The 23683-nt window shown below is 43.4% G+C and overlaps 1 protein-coding gene across 1 annotated transcript; it reads right to left on the bottom strand.

Moving 5' to 3' along the window:
* Positions 1-6805: 6805 nt before the first annotated feature.
* On the bottom strand, positions 6806-8460 carry LOC108120337 (palmitoyltransferase ZDHHC6). The gene has a single exon (XM_017233957.3). The coding sequence runs from the start codon at positions 8283-8285 to the stop codon at positions 6969-6971; it is 1317 nt and encodes a 438-aa protein (XP_017089446.2). The 5' UTR covers positions 8286-8460; the 3' UTR covers positions 6806-6968.
* Positions 8461-23683: the final 15223 nt, after the last annotated feature.

Raw genomic sequence — 23683 nt, 5'->3', positions numbered from 1 at the left:
GAGCTATGGCGATCGGAAGGAGTAAAATTGGGAAAAATAGGAAAACTCACTTCTTCATGGGGCTACCCCTAGGAAAAAGGTCGCAAAATTTAAAAACGATATCTGCCTAGCAGTTTAATCAAGAACCTCCAGAAATGTGGCTAGAAGCCTTTCACTCTAAATAGCTATGTATATGTGCGCCTTATTAGAAGTGTGTCGACGGCAATCAATGTCTTTTGTTCCCCGAGCACGTTAAAGCACTAAAAGCCGGAGGTGAGTCCCCCGTGGGTCAAATTGAGTTAGACACACATGGAATCTGGTAAATTTTAATGCTAATTTCGTTAGGCTGACACATTAACGAGACGCCATGTGTGGGAGGAATGGGCCTAACCGAAAGTCTAAGCCAATAATAGCAGACTTCGTATTCGAGCCATTAATGCTGCATGATCCAGACAAGTAAATGCAGTGCTTAAGTGGCAGCTGCATTAAAACCTGATTCGGCATACAAAATCAAAGCAAACTGCAGCCCAAGCAGGGCTGGGTGACATTAATCACGAATTTATGAGACATTCAGAGACATCTCCACTTCTCACCTCCTGTACACCTCCCGTCTCCCGTCGCCCGGCTCTCCTGTATCCTGTTTTCCGTCTGCTGCTACAGTTATTTGCATATTTAGACATAAACCTTGACACAAAACCCACACACACTTCGAGGGTGCCCCGAAAAGGGAGGCGTTCTCGAAATTTGCAGCGACAATTTGAGTGCGCGTCTGCCACAGGATTTGCCTTGAGCCTGAGTGACGACGGTTGCATGCACACTCACATGCATCAAACATGACGCACAAATGCATATGCCTGGCAAAAGCCATTAAATTGCAGTCTCCACATCTTGCCACTCCAGAAGGGGAATGGAACTTGCTCGCTCAACTCCAAGTGGGTTTGTGCGAAATAGTAGTATCTGAAAAAACTTGCCTCTCAATTAACTGAAAACTTTAATTGCAAACGTCCGAGTTGAATGGCAGGAGTGGCGTTTCTTGGGCACCTCTGTTTGATTAGGCTAAAGTAACAGGAAACCAAGCAAAAGCCCATCAGCTCAGTTGGCCAAAAGTTTTGTCAATTAAAATATGAAAAATACGGCAGTCGGCCAACCGACCAGCCGGCAAGTCCATTCAGTCCAACCGATTCGTCCGCAGATGGAGATGGACGATGGGAGCCAGTGCCAACTAATAAAAAGTTTTGCTGCCAAGTCGCTGGATGACATTGCAAGTAATATTTTGGCTATATTTGGCCCAACTTTCACTTGCAACTGTTGCCACTGCGGGCTGGGATAGAATGGACTGGGAGTCGGGTCCAAAATTTGCATGCGCCCAGAGTGCCAGAAACTTTTATAATTAATAAATTATTTATGAAGAAGGAATGGAGAGCAAAGGCAGAGCGTCAAGATGTGAAAAACAGGAACAACCGACTGCAATTCACTTCATTTTAAATAATGAAAAATTGCTTTGCTTTTGCGTCATAAATAAACAAGTCGAATGCAAGGACAAGAAGCTCTTGGAGCGACTTGCCAGGACTTACTGGCTCTTCCAAGAACTCAAAGCGGTCTGTCCAAATGCAATTTCTACAACTTTCAGGTTTTTGCAATTCAACTTGCCCATTCAATGATCCAGAGCATCAGATCAGGACCGTGCCACTCCCGGTCCTGATTGTTGAGGAAATCGGCCCTCGGCAGGCCCTTGGACAGGATGCGCTAATCCATGCGGAATTGCGAATCGCTCCTCTGGGCGAAAATTAATAACAAAAAGCTATAGTCCGAGCCGTGGCAAGAAAGCGAAAATCGTACAATTTGTTAGACGTTTGGCATTTGAATTGATTGAAAGCCAGCCGGCCAGTGAGCGATGCGATGCGATGCGGAACATGAATGGAAATCCAATGGATGGATGGATGGGTGGTCGAGGCAGGGTAGGAGGCATTCAATATCAATTTCGAATTTATAGCAAGCCGAAAAGTGAGTGCAGTAAATTGAAGTTTGAAATGTGGCGGCTACAACATGCCAGATTCCACGGAATGCGAACTCCAGCCAAGAATCCTGAACGCTTCACCGCCCCGGACCATTTGATCATTTTACATTTTTACAACTTTCTGATTGGATTGCGATTGCCGTCATTGAACTCTAAGGTGGCACTAAACCTAAACACTAAACAGTTGGCTTAAGCAGTTGGCTTCGCCCCTCGATTTGATGAAGACTTGAAAGTTTCATGGCCATTTGAGTGGACCTATGTTGGGAGACAATGTTAAGATTTCTTTCAAGGAGTGAGAAATGTTAGCTAATAGGATATTTCTTACACTTTCATCTTTACCAAACAAAGAGCTATAAGCTTGGCAAAAAATTATAGCATACAGGGCTTAAGACATTACCCATACGCAGTGTATGCCGTATTTTCGATTCTGTTGCAATACATGCAATTACATATTAAAATAAGTGCATTTTAAGTAAGTGATTCTTTTGAAGAGAATAGATATCCTCCAGGTCCACCCCATTTGCATGTGTGTGTGCATTTGGCATGTGCCTTTGTGCTGAGCTGCTGTGCTTTTATCCACTCTGGCACTTGGCTGCTACCGATATGGGATAAGTGCTTCCTGCCGATGCAATTGCTGCATCTGGCTCTAATGATGCCATAATTGCCTTTGTTCTGCTTGCCAGACTGTAAGTGATATGAGTGCTCCCTACCTGCTTGTCGCCTTGTTCTCGTTCTCGTTCCCGTCCTCGTTGTCTTGTTCCCTTGTCATTGTTGGGCGGATAAGTGCCGAGTCCTCGTCAAAGTGCACATAATTGCCCGGGCGGACAAGGCGTTGTCCTTAAAGCTGCTCGGATTTGCTAAAACGAGGGTATCAGTATTACAGTTTCCCAATCGGAAAAGTCCCCCTAAATAGCCGCAGAGAGAACGAAGTGGGTGGCTTGGGGGTGACTTATATCAAAATCTCCCGGAGAAACCAAATCACAGAGGCAAAAAGCAGTGGGCGGGGTGCATCAAAATAAAAGTCAAAAGTGTTGCCAAAGCATAAAATGGACGACAGTCCGTGAAATTAAATGCCAGCAGGACATTGAAAGCGAGCTGAGTCCTGTCACTCCTCTTTGGCTCTCCTCCCAGTTCCTGGCTCCCAGCTCCAAGTTCCACTGAAAATGTAAAAAAAATGAAAACAAAACGAACACAAGCGATTTGTATAGCTGCCAGGATGGGGCAGCGAAAAAATTCACGCACAATTATTTTGCAACGACAAAAGTCATTAAAGTTCGCCTTTGTTATGTGGCAAATGTTTATGTAAAATTTATTTTGTTTCCGCTTTATAAAAGCACTGCCATAGAGCGGCAGAGACAGCATTGAAAATAAAAGCTGCAAAAAACAAGAAAGGAAAGCTAACTTCGGGCGGAGCCGAAGTTTATATACCCTTGCAGTTAAAACCGGATATATATCGCAAACATCGGATATAGTTGGCCGATCCTTATCTGAATAGGAATATATAATCCAATTTATTACAATACAAAATCTAAAAAAAGTCCCAAGCTTCTATCTTCGAAAATACGAAAGTTGATATTTCTACCAAATACCATTTACGATCGTTCAGTTATATGGCAGCTATGAGATATAGTCGGCCGATCCTAATGAAATTTGGTAGGTTGGATAAACTGATTAAAAATAGAATCTGTATTAAATTCCAGCTTTCTATCTTCAAAAACACGAAAGTTGGGTCATTTCCGATCGTTCAGTTATATGGCAGCTATAGGATATAGTCGGCCGATCCTAATGAAATTTGGTAGGTTGGATCAACTAACCAAAAATAGAGTCTGTACTAAATTCCAGCTTTCTATCTTCAAAAACACGAAAGTTGGGTCATTTCCGATCGTTGAGTTATATGGCAGCTATAGGATATAGTCGGCCGATCCTTATGAAATTTGGCATGTCGTATTATTTTGCCAAAAATAGCTCTCATGTCAAATTTGATCTCTCTAACTCTAAAAACACCAAAGTTATACCATTTCCGATCAATCAGTTATATGGCAGCTATAGGATATAGTCGGCCGATCCCGGCCGTTCCGACTTATATACTGCGTGCAAAGGAAAGAAGGGTGTGTGCAAAGTTTCAAGACGATAGCATCAAAACTGAGAGACTAGTTTGCGTAGAAACAGACAGACGGACAGACGGACAGACGGACAGACGGACAGACGGACATGCTCATATCAACTCAGGAGGTGATCCTGATCAAGAATATATATACTTTATAGGGTCGGAGATGTCTCCTTCACTGCGTTGCACACTTTTGGACAAAATTATAATACCCTCTGCAAGGGTATAAAAATCAGCAGCAGAAAACTAGTAGTAAGAGCGGGAAAGCGGCGCAGAAAGTTGCATTGTTTATGTTTATGGCTGTTGGCACATGCTTTATTTTTACGCAGATTTATTTATGGCTATTTTTACTGCATATTCTTCAGCTGCTACTGCCTGGATCCTCTTGTAACCTCAATTCCCCAGACAGCCAGAGTCCGGAGTCCGGTGTCCGGAATTCAACAAAAACAAAATCCTTTCTTTTTTCTATTGATTTTTCACTGGCCAGAAGCGATTATTTGTTTTGCATTTTCCACGCCGTCACCCAAATGACCCCAACACACAACACAGCCCGGAATGGGTATGGGTTTTGAGGATTTTTCAGGGCAGCCTGAATGTGATGGCATCTCGAAAAGCAAATCCCATGCAGGCATCCCAGCCAGGTCTTGTCTAATCCCAACCATTTTACGCTCCCCTGGACCCCAACACTTTGTGCAAATATTTATTGACTCCGGAGCTCTTTTGCATTGAATTATCATCCTGGCTGTCATATGTACATGGACCAGGGACGACCACCACCTTCACCCCAACGCTCCAATTCCCAGCGCCTATTAACTCGTGACAACGACAGCTGATTTCCCAAAGGCACATTTCCTACAACTTACAGAACACAACAATTCAAATTGCATTTATCTAATTTCGGTCTAAACACGCAGTCGCAGCCTTGGACTTTGGCTCGAAACATGTGTGATTTCCCCAAGCGATGATGGCTTTGTTTTCGTGTGTTGGCCAGCTCTGATCATGTTAACCACAAACATGATTGAGCCGAGAGAGCAGAAAGTGATTATTCAATGCCTTTTGCACTCGGCAAACATTATTTGCACTCCATTCGAGTGGCACGGGGGCGAAGGCCTAATCCCATTGATCAACTGGCTTTCAAAGCTAATGATTCACTAGCTGGGGCATTCAGTTATTCCATGCCATCAGTATACCCTCGCTTTCAAACTCCCAGCTACAAATCCTTGCAGTGGAGGACACGGGAGCTGTATTGATTTACATGTCCATGTTTATAGTACAATGGCAAATCCGCGACTCGGCTCAACTTTTACAGGTCGCCGTGCATTTCAATTGATTCCCCATCCGAGGGCAAAAAGCTGAGAGCTGAAAGCCGTTTGTTTTTCCATGTTAGTCGTGGTACGAACTAGTCCTGGAACACCCGGGCTTTGTTGGGCCAGTATATCCAGGCACGAGGGTGGTTATATCCATTTCCTGCCACGGATGCCTAACTAAAAATAAAAGAATATACATGTAGATGTATAAACAAGAAAGGAAAGCTAACTTCGGGCGGAGCCGAAGTTTATATACCCTTGCAGTTAAAACCGGATATATATCGCAAACATCGGATATAGTTGGCCGATCCTTATCTGAATAGGAATATATAATCCAATTTATTACAATACAAAATCTAAAAAAAGTCCCAAGCTTCTATCTTCGAAAATACGAAAGTTGATATTTCTACCAAATACCATTTACGATCGTTCAGTTATATGGCAGCTATGAGATATAGTCGGCCGATCCTAATGAAATTTGGTAGGTTGGATAAACTGATTAAAAATAGAATCTGTATTAAATTCCAGCTTTCTATCTTCAAAAACACGAAAGTTGGGTCATTTCCGATCGTTCAGTTATATGGCAGCTATAGGATATAGTCGGCCGATCCTAATGAAATTTGGTAGGTTGGATCAACTAACCAAAAATAGAGTCTGTACTAAATTCCAGCTTTCTATCTTCAAAAACACGAAAGTTGGGTCATTTCCGATCGTTGAGTTATATGGCAGCTATAGGATATAGTCGGCCGATCCTTATGAAATTTGGCATGTCGTATTATTTTGCCAAAAATAGCTCTCATGTCAAATTTGATCTCTCTAACTCTAAAAACACCAAAGTTATACCATTTCCGATCAATCAGTTATATGGCAGCTATAGGATATAGTCGGCCGATCCCGGCCGTTCCGACTTATATACTGCGTGCAAAGGAAAGAAGGGTGTGTGCAAAGTTTCAAGACGATAGCATCAAAACTGAGAGACTAGTTTGCGTAGAAACAGACAGACGGACAGACGGACAGACGGACAGACGGACAGACGGACAGACGGACATGCTCATATCAACTCAGGAGGTGATCCTGATCAAGAATATATATACTTTATAGGGTCGGAGATGTCTCCTTCACTGCGTTGCACACTTTTGGACAAAATTATAATACCCTCTGCAAGGGTATAAAAACAATGGTGCTCTGCAAATTACTTGCCAGCAGATGCACACAGTCCCCTGGCAGCTGCTCCTGTCGCTTTAAAGCCAATGTGCCGTGAAATCGGCCCTGGCAACTCAATTATGCGGCATGTGGCAAAAGGCCATAGGATTGCCTCTGGAGCCGATCGAATTGAAATGCATCGGATCGGATCGGCTGGGATTAACATTTACACACGCACTTGGCTTGCTGGCCTTGGTTTGACAAAAGCATTTATTAATCGGAATATTAATTTTACAATATTGAAAATCATTAAGCATTAAGTATTAAATGATTAATGCGGCGGTTGAACGAAACAATTTATATTTTAAACAATGTGTTGCTGGAATTAACAGGGCAACTGGGATTTCTCACGGTCTTAATCTTCGCAAGGCATATTCATGGCTCGCATCAATTGCTGTACAGGTTCTCCTCCAGCTTGGAAATCGTCCAAGCTGTCTTGATCATTGGTGGTGTCAAAATCGGTTTCTGTTTCTTCTTCGTTGTTGGAATTTATAGGGCGAGCACCAGTAGATTTACGCCTTCCCAAAACCTTGCACTTAGGAATGTGAATGGCACAGCAACGAGGAAACCAACCTCGAATGGCACCTTCGCGTATTAAGCCATGCTTCTCTTCCTCGGTGATTGCCCTTTCCCCGTAAAGCCAAGAGGACTTGAAACGAGTCACTTTAATGCGATCTCCTAGCTCCAAGGCGATGCGAGGATCATCTGTGCAGGGCGTCTGCAAGGACACGATCAAGCCCTGAGAGAATATCGGCACCCAATGGCCGGTGAATGGACGAATGCATTTGAATAGTTGGGTATTTGCTCGCTTTTCCTTCTTTTGTGCCAGTTGTTCAATCGTCAATGTGAACTGATTGCAACCGGATCTTACTGGAAAGCTTATTCCATCATTGTTGGGGAAGAAGACCTCATTTATGTTCTCTTTATAACCCAGATCGTATGGATATACAAAGGGTTCTATGTTAACGTCCCTATCGCGGCGACATTTTGCCTTATATACTATCCAGTTTTCGATATCGGTACGATTACGGAGAAGCACCTTTACCTGCATTTGAAGTAGTTTTAGGCAAGCTATTGCCACACCGATGGCAATGGCAATGGCAAATACACTCGCAGAGGCACTGTAGAAGCTCAGTGTCACCGTAGCTAAGTGTTCATATCCATTTTTGATCAACCATTTCTTAGTAATGCCCCGAATAAGAGCGTACGCCAGAATCCAGGACGATTGAATAGCTCCAGATAAAAAGAACATCAGAAACAGGATAAAGTTAGCCTGGTTGTTCCATCCTATACAGTTGTTGATCCAAGGACAGTGGTGATCCATCTTGAGGACGCACCGGTCGCAGCGGCGACAGTGATGGGATCGAGGCGCCTTATAGCCCCTACATTTCTTGCAAAATTGTAGAAAATCCACGTCCCTTGGATTCTCCGGGCGCCAATTGCGGGGCAGATAGCCGGGCCCCGAAAAGAACGCCCGCATAAAGTTGTAGATTATGCCCAGCGTGTTGAACCAGATCAGGCCATAGTTTATCTTAGCCAATATGTTCGTCCTGGCTGGCCACCACATCGAATTCATCGTTAACGTTATGTGAAGGACGAAAAAAGTCATCAATAATACGGTGGGTGGGCCCCAGTTCAGGAACCGCCGTAGATCGCTGTTCACCTCTTTCATTTTTGATTTTATAATTATACGTATTTTTTTAAATTTTTATTTATTTTTTATTTCTAAATAATTCCAATTTACTTTTATTTTTGAATACTTTTTTCTTTCCAAATTTATTTATTTTTTTTTCAAATAATTTCAATTTACTGAATATCCGCTCGATTTAAGAGTCCGAATATGACTGAAATCTTTTGAGCCCGAATATCTAGAGTAGGAGTTTCCAAGCCTACTAGGCTCTTCCCAACCCAATCCCTGGCCTACTTGATTCCGGATAAATTAAAAGGCCCTGGCCACACAAAACCCGCGGCGTTGTGGGTAATTAAATAAAGCACAACTATTTAAAACAGCCATTTCACGATAATTTATAAAACTTATACCCAGGTATTGGCAAAAGGCAATGAGACCTGGTCTGGCAGAAGACCTGGCCCTGCATACGCACGTATGTGTCTGCTCTTAAGCCGCAAATGAAAAATATTTTAATCATAAAAAATGCAAATAAATTTAAAAACAATAAAAGTGCAAAATGCGGGTCATAAATAAAATGCAGCCTTAGTGATGCACGGTCGTCGGCGTTGGCATTGGCGTTGGGCGGATGGTAGCTTTTCCGAGTTGTTGGTGTTATTATTATTATTAAGAATTAATAGCAATATTTGCTGTTGCTCTGTGTGGCTTAAAAAATAAATCGAAAAAGTATCTATAACACCCTCCCACAAGGGTATGGGCGGCATGTTCCACAACAAAGCATCATGCGGATTCAATTGAATTTAAAATGTGCCATAAATTCAGTGCATTCAATATGCGAGATGCCTACAATCCGGGTGTGTGCGTGTGGACACAAAGAACGGCATTTTGGTATTATTTATGGGACTATATATATAACAATAATATTTTGGTAGCGCCAAAATTCTTTGGCAAACATTTACTAATGCCATTAATTGATGATAAATGTTTTGCCGCACGTAGACAAAACGTAATCGAAGCTGGGCAATAGAACGCACTTTCAAAGTGCACTGGGAGAAATAATATTGATTAAATTATGTTATTAAGAAAATTTAGATATAATTAATTAATAAAAGTATAAATTCAAAGATACGAATTTTTATCCTGGCACTTTCTGATGGCATCCACCTCCTACAACTCTCAGAACCCGCCTTAAGATTGCTAGTTGATTTTAGACTCACTATCCTATCTAAATAAAATCCTTTTTAAGCTTATCTTTATCATCATTTTATAAGCCAAACTTTATCAAAATAACTTTATACTATTTCTGTCTATGTAGCAAATACCAAAAATGGCCAAAAATAATCGCATTCACCCATAGCGGAATTCCGTTGGCTGGCTTTTTGTTTTGCATTTGGTTGTTGGCCTAAATAGTTTGTTTTTGGACCTCCAGCTGGTGCTTTGATTTTGTTTATGAAATAGTTGCGAGAGGGGCAGTTTGGGCCAATTACCCGCCTGCAGGGCCATAATGGTGGCCTGTCCGTTTGGCTCTTTTTCACTGCCCATGGCCGTGGCACCGTCCGGCTGAGTGCACACATGGTCGACCCTTTGGCCCGTAATGAGTCTCCGGACGGGGATTTGTGCGACTTGCAAGTCCCGTTAGCCAGCTAACTAGGCTAACAAGCTGTGCCATTTACCAACAAAAGCGACAATTGGCCCGAAGCCGAAGCAGAGGTGTAAACTAGCAAAGGTGCCAACGGAGCAAGAAAAAATGGCGTAAATAAAGTCAATTGGAATTTAAAATATATATCCTGAGATGCCCCGGGTGGAGCAGGTGGTAGAGGACCAACATACACGTATAGAGACTTGTAACCCCAGCGACTGGCAACCGAAAGCAATCTATTTTCCTCCGCAGATTAGATGGCAATAAAATTGATTGAAACATAATTGCAAATTGATACAATAGTGGAGGCGAGGCAGTCAAAGAAAATTGCCCGGAAATGCCAAGAGCGCCGAAAGCAATCTATATCTACCCCGATATCAATATCTATATCGAAAATTACTTCAAAGCTAGTCGGTCGTTATGTGCAGTTAGATGAACATCTAAGGGTATCTGTTACCAAGTGTATCCGTATCCAGCTTATGTATCTCTATCTCAAACTCGTCTTCAAGTGAATGGGTTAAATTTTATTTATACTCGGATTACCCAGTGCACTCAAATCGCTTCATTTACGCTTCAAGTGGCTTTAATGCCGTCGAGTGCATATATTTTGCAGTTTATCAGGGAAATTCATGTTGTGTTTTTTTTTTTTCCAACCATCCCGCTGATGAGTGGAAATTGTCAATGCCAAGAGTTTATTACGACGGTTTGCAACGAAAAGTGCATAGCCAAGGGGCCTCGCTTTGTATGGTGCAGAGTTCCGAGTATATCCACAGAAACTTTTTACACAAACTTATTTACTTAATTTGAAAATTAAATTCCGGCATTAAAACACATAAATGACACTTGAGCCCAGCCCGAGCTTGGCTGCTGCGGCTGTTTCTCAGTATGTTTGTTTTTCTTATCAAAATGCCTGCTGCTGGCAGAGTGCTGGCAAATAAGAGTCTATATGTATGTGTGGTATATCCCGCATACATATATATATATATCCCTTAAGACAAACAACGCGTACAAGGAACGAGATGCTGAAACCGAGGATCTCTGGGCTGCGAGCTGTGAGCTGCGAGCCCGGCCAAGTGCACGCTTAAAAGTCAAAAGTGCAGAAAAATGCATGGCACACACAAAGCGGAGAAAGTACAGGGGGCCTGAGACTGTAGCTGGGACTGGGGGCTGGATGGTGGGCCTGGGACTGTGAGGAAAGTAAAAAGGAGCAAAAGACGATGCTCCTGCCAAGACAAACAAGCCGAACAGCCAGCGAAGGAGGCATATAAATTGCGTTACTTGGAAGGATGCGAATGCGGATAACTGATGCGGATGCGGATACGGGTGGGTGGGTTGAGGAGTTGGCCCAGAGCTCATGGGTTAAGGCGGGCATGAAAAGGGGGTAAACGTTTTTGGTGTTTGACATACGACGTGCATTAGCAGCAAAGTCAAGGATTAGCGCCACTTGTTCTTAAGGGCCACCACCGCCAGCCAGCCAGCCATCCACCCATCCAGCCACCATGTTCGCTTTGTGGCATGAAATTTAAATACATTCCGACCATTAAAGTGACTGCGAATCAATTTCGCAGCAAACATGCGAACACGCACATACATACGCTGCCTGCCCCTCTCATGGGACAGGGGCGGGCTTAATGCGGCCAATTCAATTTGGCCAGTTCACGGGAGTCGCATAAAGGCCGACCCGCCGCCAGACACAAGGCTGTGGACACAAAATTTCGCATTTGCCATTTAAAGCCATGCCGCTTTAATGGGCCTGAACTTTTCAACTATCCCACAAAAAAAAAACCAGAAATAGATAGGACAACAAAAAACCAGAAAGGAATAAAGAAAGGCTGGCAGCAGGAAAAAAAATGTAGAATAGAGGAAAAGCGGAAAGACGTCAAGGAAATGCCAAAGCTATCGCAAACGCGTTTCGCAATTTTTGAAAGATGTGTTAAGTCAAAAAATATGCAAATTTCACGCACACAGCCATGAACGGGCGCACACGGCCGGGTAGAGTTAATACGCCCAACGGCAGCGGGCTCCACAGCTCCCAAACTCCCAGGACCCCCCAGGATTCCTTAGAAGCCCCGCAGGACCACCCATCCAAAGTCAGTAAGAGAAATACATATAGAGGTGAGTGAGTGCGAGTGTGTGTGTGTGCGGGCGCCGTACGTGTAATGCATACGAAAGTAGTGAAAATATCATCAATGCCAAAATATGAATATCTAAAAAGGATAACGAAAAATGGAGTCAAAGCCAACAAAAAAAAAAAACGGCATAAAAAAGGGGAAGCGCCAAGAACAGAGAGCCTGTTCCTGGGAAAAAGTGCAAATGTCAGTTTCCAAGTGCCATAACCCGGCTCAGTTCAACTCGGTCCATGACATTTGACAGAAAACTAGACAATTTCCAACTCCTCGGAGATGAAAGACAGGGTTTTTTTCTTGTTGTTATTATTCCTGGGCTACTGTTGTGCCGACATGTCCGGGTAATCAGTTTCCCGTAATTGCATCAACCTTTAAGCGCGAAAACTTCCGGAAAAAAGTTATAGGTAGCTGGGATATTATCTCGTTGATGGCAAATTCATGTGCCACAACTTTATTCGGAATTGTTATCGCGGAGTCGTGTGGAGCTTTTAAAAAACGCTCAGACAGCGTCTGCGATTTTGGCCCAGAGTCTGCCCAGATCCTGGAGATCCTGTTTGGCACCGACCCGCATAAATTTGCCCAGAGTCTGTTGTAAATTACATTTGAAGTAGCAACTTGCACATAAATCTTTAGTACCCGGGGTCAGGCCCCAGTGAGAAAATAATGCAAATACAAAAGCGGAGAAGGAGCGGTATTCCAAAATGGGATTATAAGCTACCTTATAAGGATATCTTAATTATAAGCTAATTTTTCATTAAGAAATATTTATTCTAAAAAATAATTTATTTTTAAGCAAGTCTAGGTCATTATTTTCTTTAATTAAAGGCTTTAATAACAACTTTAATATTTACTTTTGTGTTTTAATGAACTTAAATATTAAATCTTTAAAGTATCTAAAAAAAAATGGTAAGATAACTTCAAGTATCCAGTATCCAGTATCCATGCAAAAAGGACGCGACAAAAGTGTGTCACTCCCAATTGTCGCCCTTCGTCTGTCCGGGCTCTGAATCCGCCACAAGTATGTGTTCGTATCCTGTGCGCTGCTGTTTACATTTGTGTTTGTGAGTCCTGGCATCCGCCTTTCAGTCCGAGGAGGCGACCAACATGAATTACGTACGCCGCAAGTGAAGTAATGAGTACACAGCTGCAGCTTGAGGGACTTTTTGCAGGCAAACAAAAATACAAACAAATGGTATGACAAAAAAAATACAGCGAGTGCGGGACCGGAAACGGAAATAAATATTAAAGCTGCGAGCGGCGAACGGCGAGCGGCGACCGGCGAACAGCGGCCACAATAAATACAATATAAATATGCGATATTTTCAAAAGTCCGACTAATAAATAAGTCCTGCCAAGTGGCCGCCCATAAAGAAGCAAAAGGGAGCCAGAGCTCGTATTTTTCTATGGCGAGCCAATTGGATCGCGAGAGCTTGGACTCTGGCTGGCTGATAAACGACGCTAAGCAAATAATATAAATGCCAAGCAATTTATGTGGTGTAAAAGTTTATATTTGTATCCTGGCAGTCCATATCGATAAACAGTAGCAGAATAAAAATGCGAATTTCAAGACACTTTATGGCGTTATGAACGCAACTTAGACCATTCTGCATCAAATGAAATTTATATATTTTTTACGATGCCCTAGTTCCCATCATAGGTTCATTGTCCTTTTGCCTGTTGGCCTGAAAGGTATCACTACCTCTTGAGAAATTTTGTGCAAGCTCACGCATCTTGCCCTTTTGTAATTTGGGCATCAGAAGAAATACTTACAGCCATAAGATGGCCAGCTCGTTTTATGGCAAAATGGCTTTGTTTCGGGCCCTACCACACCGTCTGTTTACTGCTTGAATTATTGAAATTGACTGGCAACTGGCAACACGTCGTTGCCCAGGGGGAATGTCCTTTTCTGGCAGCAGGTGGTGGGAGCTATTGTGAAGGACAGGTGCACCAGGTGCGTTTCATCTGGCATGCAAAGCTAAATGAATTGCAAGTCAAAGTAGTTAAAAGTCCGACGGATAAGCAGATGGATAGACAAGCTGGCTGGCTGGCTGGCTGTATGGCTGACTAGCTAGCTGGCAGACAACAAAGCCAGAATGCAAACTCATTTAAATTGCTTAAGGACAGGCAAATCAAATTGGAAGACAGGCAAAGGACATGTACTGGAGCTAGCTGGCTGGCTGGCTTTTGCAAGTTTTTGCCATCCAAGCGCGCCACATGCTTAAGTAACTGTTGAGAGACACAAATAGCAATGGCAACTTGGCCAAATGGGGCATGCCACACACTAATGCACTCTCTCGTCGCCGCTCTGTTCAGTTCTGTTCTGCATACATGTTGCCTGTGGCAACGACATTGCAGCTTTGGCCATCGGAGCATGTCGAGCAACACCAATCTGGCCAAGGGAATGGAGGATGCCCTATTTCCAGCCCCAATCTCATCATCCTCGCCATCATCATCAGCATCATCCTCATCCTCGCCAGGAACGGAGGGAGCGTCTGCATTGTCGTCATCTTTTCAGAGTGCTTAAGGGCTGCATAAAAGCATTTATTATTAGATTTGATTCAATTTTCTATTCACTTACGTTATGAAAATGTGGCTGGCTCGCCGCCGTGTTTTCCCCTCCTGTTGGTCCTGCTGTATTATTTTTTTTTTTCGTCCTTTGCCGCCTTTGTTGCTTGGCGCTGCACTTAATTCAGAACGGTAAATAAAAATCAATGTTTTGCTTTTACTCGATCGAAGCGAAACGAGAGCAATCGCGTAATTTCATTTGCATAAAAGTCAATTGGATTTCGTGCCATGGAACAATTTCAATAATTGCAAACGCCTGCCATACATTCTGCAGAGCCACTAAGCCGGCCTAGGCTAGTCCTAGTCCTAGTTCCAGGATACCATACCAGCAGCCGTTGCCGCCGTTCTGTCGCCACCGCCCCATTTCGGCCATGGAAGTTTTTGGCCAGCCCGGACACATGGAGACCAAAAGCTAAAGGCGACATCCATAAACTGTAATCAAAAGCTATTATCTCGGCTCGGCTCGGCTTGGCCCGCTTCTGCTCCTTTTCTATAGTATGGTATGGATACCATCCTGTCCTGGCCACCACCCACTATTCCGGTCTAGTTTTTGGCAACATTTTTCTAAACCATAAATTTCAAAAGCAAATTCAATGGAATTCGGTTGCCAAAAATCAGGGCTTCCGCCGCCATCCGCTCTCGGGCCATGTTCAAAATTTAAAGAATTGACCAGAAATTTAGACCGACACGGGAACCGACAAGATGATGAATATTAAATAGTAGATTCCTGTCTAGTTTTTTGTTGTATAAATTATTGAACCCAAAGCATATTAAAATTGAAATTTTGCACGAAGTAAGCTGATTGCCGGCTGTCTATATTTATTTATTTAATTATTCTTTTTCGAATTTTTTTGTCAGGTATTTCGCTGGTAAATCCCTCGAGTGAAATTGTAAATTAATTTACGCGCAACAATTTCGATTTTAATAACTAGAAACATTGTCACTTAGTTTGCATATTTAATTATTATTATTTTTTGTGATGTAGCTTGTTTTTAGGGGGGGAATATTCAATATAGCTTAGCTGGAGTATTAAATTTTGATGCAACCTGGTGCCTGGTGTCTGGTGCCAGGGAAGCAATTATGAAATCAAGTTAAAGCCAGACCAGAGTCCTGGGTCATTGAATCATCATCGGACAGAAACTAATTTCGATACGGAAAGCACATAATTACATTTAACTAATGCCAATGCATGCAACGATAAATTGTCATGGGCCAGGCCTAAATAATTCATTACGCATTCTGCACGAGCAGCCAAATGACAAAAGCAGACTCCTCCGGCCCAGGACCTTTGAGATGTTAAGAATTATTACTAAGATTTTTGCCCAGACCGTGTGTGCATATATTAAGACATAAATATCAGTTACAGGCTTTCTTCAGGGCCCGTGGCCACATTGCAGTGTGACTTGCAAGGAGCGGGCGGGCGGACCAAGTAAGGATCCTGCCACCATCACCATTGCAATCACATTGAAGGGACGTGCGCATTTGCCAAAAATTACAGTTATTACTGCAGACAGGACACCCGACCACCGACCCCCGACTGCCGACTGCCGACACCCCCAGGACGCGATTGCGGCTGCATTGGAAAATCTAATTCAATTGCCAGGCGGCAAGGACATAAATCGTGCACTTTATTGCATCCGCAGTACGAAATGTTCACGCACACTACAATTGCCGCAAGGATGTGCGGCGACGGTATGTGGGCCGGCGATGGGAGCACTTTTGGCAAGATTTCTGTTTTAATGAGCTAACGTAGATTTAGTTTATTTAGGTGCCCGGGGAGGAGCAAGGCCCATCACTTTTTATTCATCCTGTTGGCAGTGCTGTCTTGGCCGCAACAAATAGCACTTTCGGCCACTTCCGGCGGTGAGTGGACTTTGCCGCTTCCTTCGCCCGATATTTGCATGCAACTCTTGATTTAATTCCCGGGTATTTGTGTTGCGAATTCCTTATTACAAACCCCAACCCCACCTTAAATACGGCGGCCCTAAATCCCCCAGCTGGCAGCTGAAAAAGGCTTTAACTGAGGCGCTTAGCCTAAGCCCGCGGACCTGGGGCCAAAACGAAGCGAAATATCATATCGCACACAATGCAGCCTCGCAATTAGACTTAAATGCATGCAGCCGTGCAAGGAGCAGTGCCCGGATCCACTACCTCCCCAGCCAGCATCCTCCCAGCTCTTAGAGAAACAATCCTCCCAGTCAGACCGAAAGGAAAAAAATATATACGAGTATGAGAAATGCGCCAACTGAACGTCGCGGCGGGGTAATTGAAAAGGAAAATGGAAAACATGCCGCGGGCCAGAGGCACTGAAACAAGAAATGAAAAGGTGAAATTGCGGAAGCTCGGCAACGAAGTCTGGGATACCCTTCAAAAAAGTCCCCCACTATACTTTCCATTCTCAAAAAATTTGAATTCTTGAAAAGAAGAGACTCGAAATAAACTAAGGCCCAGAACCCTTCGAGGGACCCCATCAAACCCGGAGCTTCTCAGTTAATAAAAGGTAATAACGAAAAAGTTGCCTCTTGTTTGTTTGTTTGCCTTTCAGCCGTTTTCTTCCGCTTGTTTCCTGAATCCGGCCAACCACTTGCGTCCCGTATCTTGAGCCCGAATGCAGGTCATTTGGCAATTAGGTCGTCGTAGTGCCCGCCGGCATTTCCTTTTAACAACCCATCTTCCAGCGGTATCCTCATCTACCTTAAAAAAAAATATACACAGAAGACAGTCATTTGATTTATTTCTTAAATTTGTAAACGCCCTCGATGGCTAATTAAATTCCGCCCAAAGAATCAAACAGAAATTCTGTAGACGGTAGACGGTGGCAAGTTGCCGGGTATTTAAGCAGTCAAGAGCCTGCCGCCAAAAGCAGCCACAATAATAACCAGAGAATGACACTGCCACTGCAACTGCAACGGCTGCAGCATCTGCAGCTTTTCTATTTACCACTTTTATCTTGGAGACTGCTGTCCGCCTAGTCGGTTACACAGAAAGAAAAAGTTTTGTGCTTTAAATATTGGAAGGCTACTATGTAGATAGCCTTTTTTTCAATAATAGAAAACTCCCTTTTTCCTACAGTGTCGGCATTCCTGTGGCTCCAAGTTTTTCACGCTGCTCAAGTGGCCAGCGCAGAGCGGCATCCTCGAGCATAATGAACACTTGACTCCTTTGGCTTTTGGCCGTCCTGCTGGCTGCTCCTGTCGCTGACAATGCCCAGTGCAAACATTTCACCGCAGGCTAAAACAAAGGACTGACAAAATGAAGCGAGCCAGTGCCGCGGCGGCGACTTCTCTCGGGTCCTTGAGGTTTCAAGTGTTCTTTTGAGGCGCAAAATGGGCAGGACTGGCAGGCTGGCTGGCTGGCAGGACGACATCCAAGCAGGACCCTGGCTATAAAGTTCCAATGCTCTCCAATTGACCCAAATAAGGAATGCAACGGCGTGAATGTGAATTCTTTATGTTCTCCAGCCGGCATTTGAAAATATTTGAGCGATGCTGATGCCAATGCTGACGGTTACCTGGCCTACCTGTTTGAAGTAGTCATTCCGTTGCCATCAACATAAGTTAATACAACTAAGAGCCCTCGCAGGGATCTGGATCGGCACGTCCTGGCCAACATCGCCAAGGCATGGCCATTCATTTGCCTATGTAAATTGTAGGGCCCTGCATAAATTACAAAATTAGTCAGAATACACGAATTTCGTGTCGTCATCTACGACCGTCCCGGTTGTATTTGGCTATAAGGCTACAGGACTACAAGGCTATCTGGCTAGCTACTGGCAGGGTGTATGTCTGGCACAAAAACTATTTCAATTTAAATTCTTATCGTATCGCAAACTAGGCAAATGAGACAGGAAATCTTGCCGGGGGCAATCTTTAAGAGGCATTTGCTACCTTGTTCCCAATGTCCTTGTTGCCTTGTATTCCATTGCTATTGGGCCGTAAGCCGCTTAGCTTTCACTATTGCCATGCCTAACTTTTAACGTTTCGACGCCTTAAAGATCCTTTGGCTTGGGGCTGAGGCTGAGTCTGATACAGAGACCGAGGGTTCCAGTTTTCATCCTGAAATGCTCCCCCACCCCACTCCCCTTACTTGGTAGCGTGGTATCACATATCTTACTTAACGTGCCTGCGAGACTTTTTTCATTAGGATAAGTCTATTTTATGCCAAACATCCGCCCCCCACAAAATACACAAGCACACACGTGGCACATGGCATGGCGCTTTGGAAGTTTTTTGGATCCGTTCTGGATTCTCGATTCTGGATTCTGGCTGACTTCCCTTTTGCCATAGTCCTTCGTCCTCTGCCTTTGCCTTTGCCAAAATGTTTATTTGGTTTCTCATGTTATTTATTTTATGGCACCTCTTGCCATACTTTATTTTTCTGCTATTTGGCTGCTCCAGCTACGGCTACAGCTGTGACGCCTGCTCCTTGCCTGCTCATCGATATAACAATATCCTTTTGATGTAATTTCCGCTTATGGCTTATTTTCACAATGGCAGGTGTAAAGGTAATCGCTGATTGTAAGTGCCTGCCAATGCCAAGCCGAGCCAGCCCAAGTCAGGATTTTATAAGCCACATAGTAGATGGTAGATGGTGTCTCCAAGGTTGGGTGATTGGGTGTTTGTTTGGCTTTTATGTCAATTCTCAATTATATTTCAATCATTTTTATTACATCTCCTAATGCCCAAAGAAGATTACTTGCCATCATAAATAAGTTATAAATTTAATTGGAAAAGCTATCTGCGCGCGTGAGTGTGTGTGATTGTCTGTTTTTTGAATCCCCATGTAGCTTTAGGGGCTATGAATAGGTGTCTATGTTTGGATATACACATTTAGGTACATATTTGTCTATCTGATATTATTTCTTCTCATTTCCGTCGCTTAATTAGTTGCTAAATTATTACCACTCGGGGCTGACACGGGCGCATCATCTCAAGTGACAGCCAATCGATGATACATACAACTGGCTGACTGTCTGGCTGGCTGGCTGGCTGTAACCAGCGTCGCACTTTATTGTTGCATATTTGATTTCAATTGATTTGCGACACGCGTGCCCTCTTGTGACACTCCTGACACGCGTGACACGCGACGAAAACAATGCCAATCATGGCTTGGGCTTGGATGTTCGGCAATTCGCGTTAATTTCCATGTGGAATACGGCCGCATAATTGCGGCACTCGTTACCCGGAAAATTGGCCCGGCAATGCGTATACGCAGTGTGGTTTCAATGGCAGGTGTGTGTGATTCGGTTTGTCTCTCTATAATTGTGAGGTTGTGTGATTGTTGTCCTTTTTGTGATTTTGAATTTAAGTTAATTCTTATTAAACTTTATAAATTAGTGCCCCAAATGCGAATAATAAATATTAACCAGAAACAAACGATATGTGAGCGACCATCTTTCTCATGCATATTCCACATACGCCCCGTTGCGACAGTTTTCATCTGCCCTGTACAAGGATAATCCCATAAGAATTCTTAATTAGCATATAAATTACTGACAGCCTGCCAGATGACCGTTTAACACTAGAACGCCGTCGAATGAGTTGATTTACGAAATAAAAAGGACTCTCCTCGGCGAACAGTCCAAGGTGAAACGAAAATGAAAAGAAAATCTCATTATTTACCAATAAATTTAAATCCATTCGCTTGAGCTGAGTTCCAAGAGTTCGTTTGGCATTCAGGTGTTAAGATATACGACAGCACGCATCGTGAGTTACGGATTCCCAGGAAGAAGGACTCCGGGTTACGGGTTAAGGGGCAGTGGTTCCGTATAAATATATATATACATATATATGTCTGTGGCGGGGCTTTTTTGGCACAGCTCGAACTCTCTCTTCGTTTCCAAGGTGCTGATTGCAATTACCTGTGTGTGACGACGACCCGTTACTCCGGCGGAGTCGCTTTTGCCGCATGTTTACGGCCGACCACATCAGCTCTGGCGGATGAGTGTGCGTTTGGGCAACCAAAGAGGGCATGAGGAGCCACGAGGAGGATGTGAGTGGAGAGTGGAGCAAGTGGAGCCTCCGGCAAAAGCAACAGGCAATAATGCCATAGCCATCACCCACTTGCCCAGTACTCCAACGGATCCGTATTCCGACCCCGTAAACGGACGCTGGCTGACGCCGACCCGGATACGGCCCGTACTCCGTTCCGATGAATTGCGTGACTGTGCAAGTGAAGCTGTGGATATAATAAAAATAATTAACAAGTGTTTGCGCTGCATGATGCGGAATTTCAGGCGCGGATAAGCGAGCATACGTGTGGCGTATAGGATGTGCCATATGGCATACAGAGGAGGTGCGATTCGAAAGGTAAATTGCGCACTGAATACAAAAAGGGAATTGCTTTAAGTGCCGCACAAAAAGTCTAATAACCAGAGGGCCCCGGGCTACAAAAACCAGAGAAATAAAAGGACCTCTACTGATCGGAATCCATACCGACTAAATTCCGATGGAGCCAGGGAGGAGGGGCAAGGGATCTGAAAATCTCTCGACAAATACTTTTGACAGCTCTGGATATTTGATGCTAAAAAACAACAGAACGTAAATTGAAAAGTTTTACACTTAATGCAGGTGTGAGTGAGTGTTCGTGTTAGTCGAAATGTGTGTATGAGGGTTTGTATTTTTTTGGGAAGCAGATGTATGTACATGTGTGCTATTGTGTTTGGTAACACCGCTTGAAGGCCCTGGAGCTGGAAATCAATTTGTGTGCATTTATTGAAAATTGAATTTCCAATGAGCAGCGACGCGTGCACACATGTTGCGCCTTCCCCGGCAGGATGGACTTTTATCCTTGAACTGATTGCTGAAATGGATATACTTTTGCCCAGGGTCAGTAGGGATTGTTTTCGATCTGCTGGCGCTCATTTAAGCCCTTCAAACTTTCCATCGGAACCATCAGAATATTTTATCTCTAAATGGAATTTTATTTATAAAAATATTTCTAAACATTAAGAGGTTTTTATTTTATTTAAAAAAAAAACAAGCATAAAGTCTGTCTAGGGTTTTTATTTTCCAGAAATGGTTTCTACTAAAGGAAGCTATCATTAGGCTCAAGAAAGAATGCTACAATATGTGATTTTTCAAAGGAAATGTCTAGAAAGGATAATAAGAAAACCTTTTTCTTACAGAAAAGACACAAAAAATGTTATTAAAAATTATTTTAAAACATAGAAATATTAACCCTTTCACATATCTCTCCAACTCTATATATCTTAATAAAAAAAGTCTTTCTTCAACATTTCTAAATTCTCTTCCAAATTGACTGCACTTGCTGACAAATTGCTTTAATCGGCTTAATTGATTTCGTATCCTGAATCGTTGTTATGGATTCCGCCTAACACTCGGCTTTGGCTCAACAACTAACCAAATGCTAACAGCAACAGCAACAGCAACAGAAACAATTGCAGATTGTGCTGCACTCACGAGCAGGCAATAAAAAGGGCAACCGACCAGAGAACGACAAGTTGTACTCTTGTTATTGTTGTTCTCGTCCTGGCAAAGAGTAAACTTGAAGGCGAAAAAAAAAAAACGGTTACTAGGTCAGTAACACTACTGCCAGAAACACACACATCTGCTGAAGGACCTCTCTTCAGGATATTTCGGCTTTGCAGACAAGTGCGTGTGCGCTCTGCTCTCTTTCGTTCTCTGGATGGCCGCCCTTTTTTAGTACATTGAGAGCACAGCATCCGAAGTTTCTCTGAAGAGAGAGCCATACGGTTTTGTAGCTTTGTCGCCCGGCAGGATACGACACTTCACCTGCCCCAGCATCCAGAGACGACTCAGTACTCGGTCGTGCCCGCGTCAAACAGGACGATTTCGGACGGATAGTGACAAGGATACCGTGGCTCTCTGGCGGCGGTTCACGGGAATCGGCAAATCGAAAAATCGGTAAATCGGAAGAATCAGGCAAACGAACCCAAGTCGGGCCAAGAACCGGATTCGGGCCAGAAAGGAAAACCGGACGGAGTCGGAGCCGCGGGTTTTTCGTCGCTTTCGGCATTAAGTGATAATAAAGTAGCGGCAATCATTTTTAAAATTGTGTGCCAGCTTATGCAAATGTAAAAGTCGCTTAAGAGCCAATTCTCAAGAAAGTGCCAACCGACGAGGCAAAAAAAAACGGCCCCAAAAAAGAGGGCCCAGAAAGAAAGTTAAGAAAGAAAAGCCGCAATTTAAGTGGGCTGTGTGTGACCAACAACAATTTACAAAAAAAAAAACAAAAAACCACAAAAAAAAAGTCTCAAGGAGCATAAGGAATTGTAAGCCGCAAATGAACAGCGACAAGCGACAGGCAGTTTGGCCCGCTTTCGTGTAAGTTGCCAAAATTTGTCTGCCATACAGCCATACTGCCAGATTGACAGACTGACTGAGTGACTAAGTGACTCACTGACTCACTGTGAGTGGCCCTGCCCGACTTTGGTATTGACGAGCATTAATATAAACAGCGGAATTTGTGCTCATTATTTGTGACTTTGGCTTTGGCTTTCGTTGGCATGGCCCTAAAAGTGTTTTTTTTTTTTGCCAATTCAAATTATCAATTATCGTGGCACTTGTCTCTGATTGCCAGGGACTCTTCAAAAATACCATTGAGACCGGGACCAGCAAAGCTAATTACTGAGAGGATAAATAAAGAACAAATATGATAAAGCCAGGTACCTGAATCGGGCCTCAATTAATGGAAAAATATAGATAGGTTTTTTCGGTGGATGCTTTGCTATTTCGGTATGACATTGGCATACTAATCACCTCATTGAAATGCAAATGAGCTGGCTTATATTATGGATTTTATCTGCGGCCTAATAATTTTCCTGTTACATTTTTATCTCGCCGTATCCGCTAAATACCTGGCATCGCTTTTTGTTTTCCAGTCAGGGCCGCACGTGCCCCGTCAACAAAGAAAGAAAAACATTGTTTGCCGCGGATTCGCTTTTGAAAGGCAAATTTTTTTTGTTATACTATATACTTTTTGTTGTGTGTGTGCTGTTGTTGTGGTTTTTTTTTTAAGAACGAAAGTAAGCCAGGCTTTGGAGATGCCTATCAGCTGGTGGCAAGCTGTAAATTACCAGGGGCACTGGCAAAGGTCAGTTTTCAGTATCTGGGAAGAGTCTGAGCAACGTG

The sequence above is a fragment of the Drosophila bipectinata genome, chromosome 3L (assembly GCF_030179905.1).
Source record: "Drosophila bipectinata strain 14024-0381.07 chromosome 3L, DbipHiC1v2, whole genome shotgun sequence".
NCBI classification, from domain to species: Eukaryota; Metazoa; Arthropoda; class Insecta; order Diptera; family Drosophilidae; genus Drosophila; species Drosophila bipectinata.
Note: the sequence above shows the minus strand (reverse complement) of the source record. Positions and strands in the feature narration are given on the sequence as shown.